The 12,208-nt window shown below is 46.2% G+C and overlaps 1 protein-coding gene across 5 annotated transcripts in view; it reads left to right on the forward strand.

The window, feature by feature from the left end:
• CLMN (calmin) overlaps positions 1 to 9,049 on the forward strand; it is a 129,334-nt gene extending 120,285 nt beyond the window's left edge. For 2 of the 5 annotated variants that reach the window (XM_033191447.1, XM_033191450.1), the window contains exons 10-14: positions 3,715 to 3,911; positions 5,890 to 5,950; positions 6,571 to 6,641; positions 7,081 to 7,177; positions 8,848 to 9,049. In XM_033191447.1, coding sequence (XP_033047338.1) covers positions 3,715 to 3,911; positions 5,890 to 5,950; positions 6,571 to 6,641; positions 7,081 to 7,177; positions 8,848 to 9,012 — 591 coding nt within the window. In that variant the 3' untranslated portion in view covers positions 9,013 to 9,049. Of the gene's footprint in view, positions 1 to 3,714; positions 3,912 to 5,889; positions 5,951 to 6,024; positions 6,451 to 6,514; positions 6,642 to 7,080; positions 7,178 to 8,843 lie in introns of those variants that run through there. The other 3 variants (XM_033191449.1, XM_033191452.1, XM_033191451.1) reach the window with 3 other exon arrangements.
• Positions 9,050 to 12,208: the final 3,159 nt, after the last annotated feature.

Below are 12,208 nucleotides of genomic sequence, written 5' to 3' on the forward strand. Positions count from 1 at the left end.
ATCAGTCATTCTGCTCTAAAGACATATATGCACACATATGTTTGTTGCAGCACTATTTACAATAGCAAAGACATGGAACCAACCCAAATGCCCATCAGTGATAGACTGGATAAAGAAAATGTGTGATATATATACACACACACACCATGGAATACTATGCAGCCATAAAAAAGAATGAGTTGATCCCCTTTGCAGGGACATGGATGAAGCCAGAAGGCGTCATTTTCAGCAAACTAACACAGGAACAGAAAATCAAACACTGCATGTTCTCACTCATAAGTGGAAACTGGACAATGAGAACACATGGACACAGGGAGGGGAACAGCATACAATGTCGGGGGGTGGGAGGCTAGGGGAGAGGGAGCATTAGGACAAATACCTAATGCATGTGGGCCTTAAAACCTAGATGACGGGTTGATGGGTGCAGCAAACCACCATGACACAGGTATATCTATGTAACAAACCTGCACACTCTGCACATGTATCCCAGAACTTAAAGTAAAATTAAAAAATAACAAAAAGGAAAAAAAGCCAATAAAGGAAGAAACAAACTAACAAAAAGTCCTTTAAAACTCAAGGCTGGAGTCAGCCTTCATGACCCCATTGCCCAGGTACTGAGAATAGTGTACTGACCGTTGGGTACTGCAGCCAAGGGAACCTCATAGTGTGGGAGATAGAAGAGGTTGTGGGGAATGATGGAAGCCTTTGAGAGGGGTGGGGAGGGCTTGAAATCCAGGCCTTCTTCACTGTGACTCCCAAGGGTCTCCAAGTTGACACGGCTGCTTGGGGGGTTGGAAGATAATTACCCCAAGCTTCAGCATCATGCAATGTACCTACGTAACAAATTTGCACATGTATCCCCCAAATCTAAAATAACAATTGAAAAACATATATATATATACATATAAAATTTTTTTCTTATACTTTAAGTTCTGGGGTACATGTGCAGAACATGCAGGTTTGTTACGTAGGTATATGTGTGCCATGGTGGTTTGCTGCATCCATCAACCTATCATCTACATTAGGTATTTCTCCCAATGCTATCCCTCCCCTAGCCCTCCACCCCCACAGTCCCCTGTGTGTGATGTTCTCTCATAACTTACCACTAACATAGGCATTAGAAAGTTAAAGAAAAAAATAGTCATCGTAGCTAACATCTAGCATGCACTTAGTGAACGCTAACCTGTTCTTCTGCAGTAAATTAGGAGAAACAGAAGAAGCCCTCATGTTTGACTCCAGTTTTGATTTTTTTAAAGGACTTTGCCTCATGGGCACTAATCTTTGGTTTCTGTGGTTTGAAATGGGTATGTAAATAGGATAAGGGGACATGTACTCTTCTGAGCTTGAGCAGCTGGTCACATTCTTATCTGCCACTTGTGTGCCCACTTCATCTGGCCCAGCAGCTCACGAAGGGCCACTGGAGTGATCAGTGAAAGGGGGTGCCTGGGCCTGGCCTGATGGGGAGGCTCCTCCTGCAGATGCCGCATTAGTAAGTGCTTCTCCCTGCTGCAGCACTCGGGGATCCAGCAGGTGAGTCCGAAACCACATTGGCCATGCCCTGCTGGATACAGGGCACACAGGGCATCCAGGGCAAGACAGCCAGGGAGGAGAAGGGCCTGGGCTCAGCCTCTCCAGCTCCTCCATGAGCTCACCTGCTTACTCATCCAACCCCATGGAAAGCGATGCATCTGGCACTGCCGGGAAGATCAAAGAAAGAAGGAAAATCCTGCCTTCAGTGTCTAATGTGGGAGACAGAGTCCCCCGTAACTGTACTATGAGAGAATGTGGCCTCAGCCATGAGAGATGGGCCCAGCAAAGGGATTCAGGGTTCAACAGAAGGAGGCTGCCACCCAGATCTAGAAAGGCTGCATGGGGGTTTTGGGGAGCCTAGAACTAGGCTAGGTAGGGAGAGGGTACAGCCCATTTGATGAGCCCAAGGTGAGGTCTGGGAGTCTTGCCTTCTGGCAGACAAGGAGAGGGGATGGAGCATTTCTCTGATACCTTCCCTTCCTTTAAAAAAAAAAAAAAAAAAAGAGGCTGGGAGCAGTGGCTCACTCCTGTAATCCCTGTACTTTGGGAGGCCGAAGTGGGTGGATCACCTGAGTTGACGTCAAGAGTTCGAGAGCAGCCTGGCCAACATGGAGAAACCCTGTCTCTACTAAAAATACAAAACTTAGCCAGGCATGGTGGCAGGTGCCTGTAATCCCAGTTACTTGAAAGACTGAGGCAGAAAAATCACTTAAGCCCAGGAGGCAGAGGTTGCAGTGAGCCGAGATCACGCCACTGCACTCCAGCCTAGGAGACAAGGGCAAGACTCCATCTCAAAAAAAAAAAAAAGATATTTTCCTAGCCAAAGAGACTAGAAAATGGCAATTTTTTTTTTCTGGTCTCAAAAAAATACATAAGCCCTCTGCTTGTTCCACCTTTCAGAAATGGTGGCGTTTGACCGTTGACGAGGGCAGCCTGTGAGACTGTCATTTCAGATTGCTAAGCGCAGCTTTTCATTCCTGCATGGAGCTTTGTTCTCCTGGGGCACAATGGCCTGGCCACTCTAATGCTCTTATTCTGACACCTGTTGAACAGGTTCTTCCAGCCCCTGAAATAATTCTTGAGAGGTGGCTCCAACAATGACCATGCTCCTGCGTTTCACTCGGTAGCCTTGCTGACAGGGTTCAGAGTGCCTGGTGCAGACAGAGGTCAAAGAATCTTCATTACCAGATACATGCTAGACATGTTGCACTACCATCCATCTTTGGCCAAAGGCACAGTGAAGATGGCATCCTGAAAACACTACACCTGCCTGTGTGCCTCTCCAAACCGATAGGCCACCTTTGCACCCTTTGGCCCACCTAGCTTCCAGGATTTATTCCTTTGTTTAAATGGATAATGATTGTGAAGGATTCAGCCACTGCTCACTGTAAGAGCCCTTCTCTTCCTCTCCCTTCCTTCCTTCCTTCCTTTTCTCTTTCTTTCTTTCTTTCTCTCTCTCTCTCTTTCTTTCTTTCTTTCCTCTCTTTCTTTCTCTTTCTTTCCTTTCTTTTCTTTCCTCTCTCTTTCTTCTCTCCTTTTTTCTATCCTTTATTTTTCTTTTTTTTCTTTTCCTTTCTTTCTTCTTCCTCCTCCTTCTTCCTTCTTCTTCTTCATCCTCCTCCTTCTTCTTTTCTTCTTCCTTCTTCACAGGGTCTCACTCACAGGTTGGAGTGCAGTGGCATGATCTCAGCTCACTGCAACCTCTGCCTCCCAGGCCCAAGCAGTCCTCCCACCTCAGCCTCCCAAGTAATTGGGACCACAGGCACCACCACACACAACTAATTAGAGACATGATTTATAGGAAATCCTGTGGAATAGTGGGACGTGGTTAATAATTATCGGACCCATTTCACCAACAAATAAACTGAGGCTCAAAAAGATAACATCAGTCACTCAGGGTTGCAGAGCTGACTCAGCCAGGATTTGAAATCAGATTGCTGACTCTAGAACCTATATTGTTTTAACTCCATCAATTTGTAGAATTTGAATTCTGTACCGGGGCGGGAGTTGGGGTGGACTTGTCTCTCGTGCAGGCTGTGCTGCAGGGGTTTCATGAGGAGGATCAGGGAACAGACAGAATTGGAAGGGACGCCCTGGCTGGGCCTGAGCAGAGCACTGCTGGGTGGTGTCACCTACTTTACACTGCAGTATGACCTACTGACTTGGATTTGGTTGTTCTTTCAGTCCCAGGAATCCCCAAACCCGGAAAACATAGCAAACCCCCTAGAAGGAAATGTAACGAAAGAATCAATCAGTAGTAAGAAAAAGGAAAAAAGGAAACATGTGGACCACGTAGAAAATTCACTATTTGTAGCACCTGGAAGTATTCAATCCTCAGATGACCTAGAAGAAGACACTAGTGACCACTGCATTCCTTCCAGGTATTGTATTCATCTCTTTTCACCCTTAAGGTGGAGCCAGAGAGTTACAGGGTCATTTGCAGTTTCGGATTTGATGGGGTGGGAGGTGCAGGCATGGGATTGGACAGCAAGGGAAACACAGCTTCATGTAGAGTCCTCATTCTCTACACCTGGGTTCCCCCACCCACCCTCACCATTACCAGACCTCATGAGGAGCAAAATGGGAAGGATGGGAAGCTTGCCTTCTCTCCTCACTCTTCAAACCTTTGAGTGGAAGCTGGCAGTGAGTGAGCAGTGGGTGTCTGAACCATAGGTAGGCACTGGGGTGAACGCGGTAGACTTGGAGCCTCTGTTGGCTGCCTTCTGGCCCCCAGACAACTGCAGTTGAACAAACTTCACTTTATAAGCATCTCAAGGACTTCAAGCATATCCACCTTTCCACAAAGGAGATCTTTAACGTCTGGCACCTGGAAGCTGGACATCTTATTAACCTTATGGCTTCTTCCACAATTCCCGTTCCAAGGAAGTAAGGATGCTTGATCTAGCTTAGGAGAAGTAGGGAGCTGGGAGGATAATGAGATTTAACTGATCTACAGGAATCTCATAGCACACCTCTGCTCTGTCACTCCAAGGCCACCAGATGAGCCAGATTTGTCCCTGGGAAAATGTGTAACTGCTGAAAATCAGAAGACCCTGGTCTCTCCCCTCTCTCATCATCACAATAGTCAGTCAGTGTTGATCAAGCCCTTACTGTGTCGAGGCACTCCACACTCATTTTCTCATTCATTCTCATGTCGCCTGTAGACACACTGGTGGGACTGTGCCTCATATAGCAAACAAAGAAGGTCTGGGGCCAGGTCACTTTCCCAGCTTAGGAGATGGCAGAGCTAGGGAGTCTTGGACTCAGATATGTCCCACTCCACAGTCCACATTGTTTTTGTGCCCCCTTGTTGCCTGTGATGATGTGAGTAATGCAAGCTGCCACAGAGAATTATTGAGATACGCATTTGGGAAGGGGCAGGGAGAAGCCCATACAGACAGAGCCACAGGAGTTGCTGGCGGGTGCCTGGCTTTCCACCTCCCTCTGCCTTGCTTCTGTGCCTGGACCTTGGGGAAACAGAGGCAGGCGGAGGAGGGCCAAGGCACAACAGAAGGCTGCTGCCCATTTGGCCTTTGACTCCCAGCGTGTCTGTCCCTGCCCCTGGGTGTGACTGTCTAGCAGTCATCTGTGATCTTCACATGTCGCTGGGCTCTGCTGTCAGTGCCGGTGAACGCTTTGCACAAACAGCCCAGGGGATCTGCCCAACTGCTCAGCTTCTCCGGAAGCAGGTTAATTCTCAGAGAATCCTTGAGCAGCCACTATGCAATGGAGTCTGCTAGGCCTGGGGGCTTCAGGAGAGGGAGAAAGAGGTCAGCCACAGGGGTTGAAGGCAGGGCTCCATCCTTCAAGGAAATATGACGTCACCCTCCATTCCGCTAGGACTGGGTGGAACATGAAAAGTGCGAGGCAGGCATTCCCACTTGCACATTGTGGACCTCAGAGGCAGGTAGAGAGTCGGGGCAGCCTGGTCTAGGCCCAGGTCTGACTAATGGGGACCTCAGATGCAGGTAGAGAGTCGGGGCAGCCTGGTCTAGGCCCAGGTCTGACTAATTACGGAGAACCTCTGGTGAGTCCCAACACATCGGTATGCTTGGGTTACTTGCTGATCCAAATGCTATGATTTTTAAGAATATGTGGCTTGCTTTCTATTTAAAATCCTGACTTCGTTTTTTCTTGTAGATGAGGGCCCAGTGTGTGTGTCACTAATATCCATCCTATTTGTAAGCACTCTCCAACCCAAGTAGGGGTATTAGATAAAATCTCATTTCTGTCCCTGGGTGTGAATTTGTCGCTCTTGCCCAAATCCATATGTGGAAGCCCCAGGATAGGGGTGACCGTACAACTGAGCCATGAAGAGCTCCAGGTGGTACCATTTGAAAACGTGTGTTTGTTTTTCAGGACTAGTCACAGTGACTCCAGCATTTACATTCAACGACATACTAATAGGTCTTCGGAATCGGTTAGTATGTGAATTTCTTCTTTTTCCGCACGGCCCCTGCTAATCAATTCTTTTCCATCCTTCCTCCTCCCCAGCCCAGAGCTTTGAAATTACTGACGTGCAACAGCTATACTTTTGGATAGAAGACAAGCAAATTGAAACCTTGTCATTAAGCACAGTCCAGTCGGATGTCCGGTTTGGGCAATAAGGGATGTAAATAAAGTGATGATTTTAAAGCCCAAAGGCCTCTTTGTTACAAAAACGCATCCCAAACGCCCCGCCTGGACCCCCCCCCACACACACCCAGAAAGATCACATTCAAAGACAGAGGTGCAACATGAGTGGAGGTCCGATGGGCACTCTCACATGCTTAGTACCAGATGTGTTAGAACCCGGAGCAGCACACCCCAATTCGGGTTCCGGGTGGTAGGGATTCTCTTGCTCACAAGGGAGGGGCTTGGGGGAGGAAGTAGAGGAATGTATATTATGTAGTGCTTTGATTTTGGATCTAGGTGCTGACAGTATTGAGAAATGCACGGCATGCTCGGCTTTGTGTGTTTAAAATCGTTTTATTTTCTGTTTCAGAGATTTCATCTTTACTAATTGGGTTGCGGGGGTTTTGTTTATAAATTTCACTGTAGGATCATTTTAGCTATGTTCAGTTGAGGAACGCAGCAGATCTGGATGACAGAAGAAACCGAATGTTAACCAGGTTGGTGGCTTTACTTCAGGTTTTGTGGGGCTTGTAATAAAATGTTTTTCCATTCTGCAGCCTGCCTTACAGGGGTGGTTCTTCTCCCACTGCTCTGTTGATAGCAGTATTAATAATTTGGGATAATGCAAGGAAATAACTATTCCAGAGAAAATGATGTAAATTGAATATGAGTAGAAAGGAAAAGTAGATATTAATTTAACACTGATGGGCAGGGCCTGGTTCTGAAAATGAGTCAGTTTAAAGACCGGTCTGGGTTCTGAGCCTGCTGCTTTGTTTAAATGAGTGGTGTACGGTATAGGGTGGTTTAGTGGTATAAGGTAGTTAGCAAAGGGAGGGCCAGGCAGGAGAAGAGGTGGTGGTCTTGTGAGGCTATGTGTCCCCCACCTCCGCAATGCTGTAGTCCCTGACGCCTGTCTGTTCACTGTCGCCACTGCAGGTACAATACTCAGAAGCTCACTGAGCTGATTTTACAGTTTTATGGCATCAGAGCAGACATGAAGAGAGAAAGCAAACATGCCAGGAAGTCTATGAAAGTATCTCTTGCTGTCGGAGAACTGCTGGCCTAGCCTCATGTTGCTGAATTGCTGGAAACCTGCCCATTTAAAACATAGGGAACCAGAAAAACTTCTCGAACTCTTACAATTCTGAGACATCCCCATTCTTGTTGAAGTCATAGGATTGCTTTATGTTTCTATTTTTAAAAAGTTTTATTTACTCACCACAGATTTGAATTGGCTTGGAAGGATTTAGATGACTGGAATCGGAAGTCTCTGTCTGAATATTACCCAACACTCAAGAGTCTGGTCCTTAGAACCCCATCCCTCTGGCTGCTAAAAAAGAAGCAAGACAGCTCCTTTCCCCTGCCATGAAATGGAAATACTAATTCAAGTTTTCAACTAGGCTGGACATGCTCATAGGAAAATAATCCTTTTTGCTCTTAGGAGATAGAGATGTTGAAAATAGAACCTATAAAGTTGAGAAATGCAGGCATGTTTTCAGTTGTCTACATTGAGCATTTATTACCTTTATAATAAAAAATATGGTTTAGGCTGCATGTGGTGTCTCATGCCTGTAATCCCAGCACTTTGGAGGCAAGGAGGGGGTACTGCTTGAGGCCAGGAGTTTGAGACCAGTCTGGGCAACACAGAGAAACCCTGTCTCTATAAAAAGTATGTAGTTTAAATTGTTTCTGTGGATAGCTTTTTTAAAAAGACCATCATGTGGGTATTTATCATTCAGTATGTAGATGGCGGCAGATGTTTAATCCCACCCAGCCCCTCACTCCTGCTATCAGGAGATAGTACTGGGACAAGTGGTTTTAGCCTCTCGTAATCTCCATTACATGGCACGAAACCCCCTAAGAAGCTTACACTGCAGGCTTCTCTACATGCAGCTCCAAGCAGAGGCCCCAGCCCCAGCTCCTGGTCCCTACCTCACCCTTTCCTCTGGAAACTCAGGTCTGGGGTTGGTTTCCAGCATCTTCTGTGCGTCACTATTATCCGCCAGGCAAAACCTTCTGGGCTTCCCTATTGTCCACCAGGCAAAACCAAAATGGCATTTTAACACTACCGCCTATAAAATAAAAGCAGGAAGGTAAATCTGACTGAAATCAAATCTAGTAACTATTTTAAAGGTAATATTCCAAAGCCAAAACAAAACTGTGGGGAATGGGAGAGGTCTTTGTTTGTTTCTTTCTGAAAGATGATTTAAAATGATCTGCTATCAGGGATGCTTCATCCCTTAGATGACCTATGGGGTCCCCTCTGTTACAAACAGCAGCGAACCATCAGTATCTAACTCCATGCCACTCTCTGAGAGCACTGTGGCATCAAGAAAGGTGTCCCAGGAGACCTGGCCTAGGTGCCAGCTCTGTCGCCAAGTAATCCCTTGGCCTTGGGCAAGTCACTCCACCCGAAAGCCTCAGTGTGTCCATCTGCAGAATGGCACTGCTAGCTCCTCCCACCTGATGTTATGGAGATGAACAGAGTGTGTGCAAAAGCTCGAGGGACTGTCTTGTTGGCCCAACCCACTGGTTTGGGTCAGCACACACAGTGTGGGGCCTACCTGGACCTGGTGCTGGGGAGCCTTCAGGTCTTCAGGCAGGGAGTGGGGGCCAGGGAGAGACGGGTAGCACTGGGTGGGATCCACTCTCCTGGGAACCTGCTTGGTAACTGCCTTTCCTCTGTGTTCCTTCTGTAGGAAGGCCAACAGCTCAGGAGAAACCATGTCACTGGGGAGCCACAGCCCGCAGAGCGACTCTCTGACACAGCTTGTCCAGCAGCCGGATATGATGTATTTTATTCTCTTCCTGTGGCTCCTGGTGTACTGCTTGCTGCTGTTCCCACAACTGGATGTTAACAGACTCTGATACGTGTGTCTGGATAATAAATAAGACAGGACCCTGACCAGGGGCGGGGTACTTCATTTCATTTTGGGTTCTGGGTGGGGCACTTCTACAGACAGTTGAGGACCTCCGAGGAAACTTAGACCCCCTTTCTCACTATTGTGGTTTTTTTTTTTTTTTTTTCCCCAGGTTTCCTTTTTTTTCTGGACGACGTGAGCATGCTTTTTTCTTTGGCTGTGTACTCAAAACTCAGGCATGCAGCTGGATCCGTAGGTGGAGTTTTGTCCTTGTGTGCCTTGCTGGGTCGGATAGGAAGCATCATTAGTGATCATTAGCCCGCCTGGATCTTAGCACACCCCACATGCAGGTTCACATCCTAGATGAACTGGGATTCAGATGAAGGGCTGCTTGATGAGAAAGGGTGGGCGCCCAGGCAGAGCCCCAGCTGGGAAGAAAGCTGCCACATTTTCCTCCAAGCATGGATGTTTGAGAGAAGGTACTGGGATCCATGCACCTGTCACAGTCTGGTAACTGGTTGCATTCACTGGGGAAATCTGAGCAGCTGGCTCTGTGCAAGCACATCCGGGAATGGCAGAATCCAGGGAGCAAGATGAAAGCTGTGTTGAGAGCCACAGTGTGCTCTTTTTCACCCTGGTTTGTTGTTGTTGTTGTTGTTTTGTTTGTTTGAAGGAAGATGCATTTGAAATTCAGTTTTCCATTGATTGGATTGAGATAGAGCGATGATTTTCAAACCAGATCCTCAAGGCCCAGCAGGGCCCTGTAAAAGCCATGAGGAGTGGCTGGGCTGGAATCAGCTCCCACCGGTGCTGGAGCTGGGTGGTGCGGCAACTTCCTACCCACCAAAGCTTTGGTGCACACCTCCTTCAGAATGCACGTCTTGGCATGGGCATCCTTTGTGGTCACTTGTAATGGGTTTCTTGAAGAGGCTTTCTGGATGGTACTCTGGGAGCAGGCCAGCACAGAAGGTTTGTGAAAGAAGATAGGCATCTCTAGCACCCCTGCCCCCTGTCTTCTTCAGCCCCGGGCTCCCTCCACTCTCTCCTTCCTGCCAAGACTCAGGTCTGTGGTGAGTCTCTGCATCAGTTCCTCCTCCCCTCGCTCTCCTGTTCAGAAAGCATGTACCAGGCAACCCTTATAAAATCACGAACGAGTCAGGAGGGGACTCAGAGAGCATCTTGTCTAGCTGAACCCAGAGAGACAGAGCAGTGTGACCAAGATCGTACAGCCAACCGGGGACAGACTTGCAGTGAGCACACAGGCACCTGATGTCCCCTTGTAGGAAACTTCCACCGGGCACCCCAGTGTCCTGAGAAAAAGATAAAATGACTAGATTAAAATGTCCACATTCAAACAAAACCAAAAATTTTAGACCAACTGTCGACATTTGTTTTGTTCTTGTATTTTTCCCATGAGGAAGTCTTATTTACCTTCAAGCTCATCCCCGATTCCTTCTGAAATACCCTTGACGGCTGCAACAGCTTGTCATTTGACATACCAGCGTCATTCCTACTCCAAGAATCGCGTTTCTTTCTTTGCTAGCCAAGGACTTGCTCATTTCAAGCAGTGGGTTTCAAGTTCACAGAATTCCAGCATGGCCAGAAGAATTTACATAGCACATCTGAGTCGATGACAGCCCAAATCTGGCCTCTAAACCAGTCTGATTATAGTCTGTCTCCCCTCCTGAAAGAATTTCAGCCTTCCAAGCAGAAGGCTGTTGGGAGCTTGGAGTGATTCCATCTGGAAGGCCAAGAGCCCCGTGGAAAATGAGCTAATTAATGAGCTCCCTGGCATCAATGAAAGCGCAAAGGTACAGATAATAAAGATTATGTGTGTGATAGTTTATAACCCTGGGCACCATGCAGTCCTCGCCTAAATTAGTTGCTCAAAGAGCCTGGGAAGAACCGACCAAAATGTGAATCATTTCATTTTATGGGTCTAGACCTTGTTCAGAAAAACCTCTGCAGGATTCTTTTCTCACCTATTACAACTTGTAATATTGTTTAAAACATCCACTGGCAAGATGCCTAAAAGTCATTTGGTTCAGGTTGGCAGTCAACTGATTTTTTGAAAAGGAAAAAGAAATCTCATATGAGTATGGGCTTCTATGGAAGAAGCTGGATAGAGAAAATGGATGTGAAAGTCTGCAGGACAAACCACCCCATTGCTTGTAATTTTTTTTTAATTTAAAAGAAATACAATAAGGCTTTTAACAAGAACTAGCAGTCCCCTAAGTCTCACTGCTTAGAAGTAACCACTTTCACCTCTCTTATGTTTGCATTTCTACATCACGTGCTCACGCTTATGTTTTAATTAATTTAGAAACACCTACTGGCTTGCTATCACAGTAGATGAGGATTTCACTCTTACCATACCGTATTTTGGTTTTCCAGTATAGCTAGATCACATCATTTAGTACATTTCTATTAGGTGTTGACATTACCTGGAGCACTTAAGGATTGTTGACTCCCAAGCCCAGCAGTGTGTTATGGTTACATGTCCTTTCTCCTCCAAATGTCCCCCTTAATTTGTTATTTTCTCTCTTTACTTTTCTTTCTTCTTCTTTTTTTTTTTTTTTTTTTGGTGTGGCACATTAATAACTTCCTGAGGAAGAGAACATGGGAAGTAATATGGTTGTAAATATTTTGAGATTTTTGCATGACTTAAAATGTCTGTATTCTGCCCTTAACAGAAGTGTGGCTGAGCATAGAATGACAGGTGGAGAATAATACCCTCTCCTAACCCCTCCCAAGCGTGCTGGTTGAGATTTCTGATGCCATTCTGAGTCCCGTACCTTTACATGTGACTTAGATTTTTTATCCACCCTCCCTGGAAACATTTAAGATCTCTTTATTCTTGGTGTTCTGAACTGTCATGATGGTGTTGTATCCTGGGTGTTAAACCTTGTGCTGGGGCTTCATGGGAAATTTCTTAAAGTTTATTGTGATTACTTACATTTTTTTCTTTCTGGACCACCTATTATTTCAATGTTGGACCCTCCCCTACCCCCAGGCTGATGCTGTAATATTTTTATCTTTTCTGTTTTTCATCTGTTTCTGATCTGCTTTCAGGAAGAATTATTCATTTTTATCTTCCCAATCTGAAGGTTGTATTGAATTTTTATTTTGCAAATTAACAAAACCTTTGGTCATTGTCCTGTCTTTGTTTTATAGTGTCCCTTTCTTGATGCGTGAATGCAGAT

The sequence above is a fragment of the Trachypithecus francoisi genome, unplaced genomic scaffold (genome assembly GCF_009764315.1).
Source record: "Trachypithecus francoisi isolate TF-2019V2 unplaced genomic scaffold, Tfra_2.0 Lachesis_group3, whole genome shotgun sequence".
Classification (NCBI taxonomy): Eukaryota; Metazoa; Chordata; class Mammalia; order Primates; family Cercopithecidae; genus Trachypithecus; species Trachypithecus francoisi.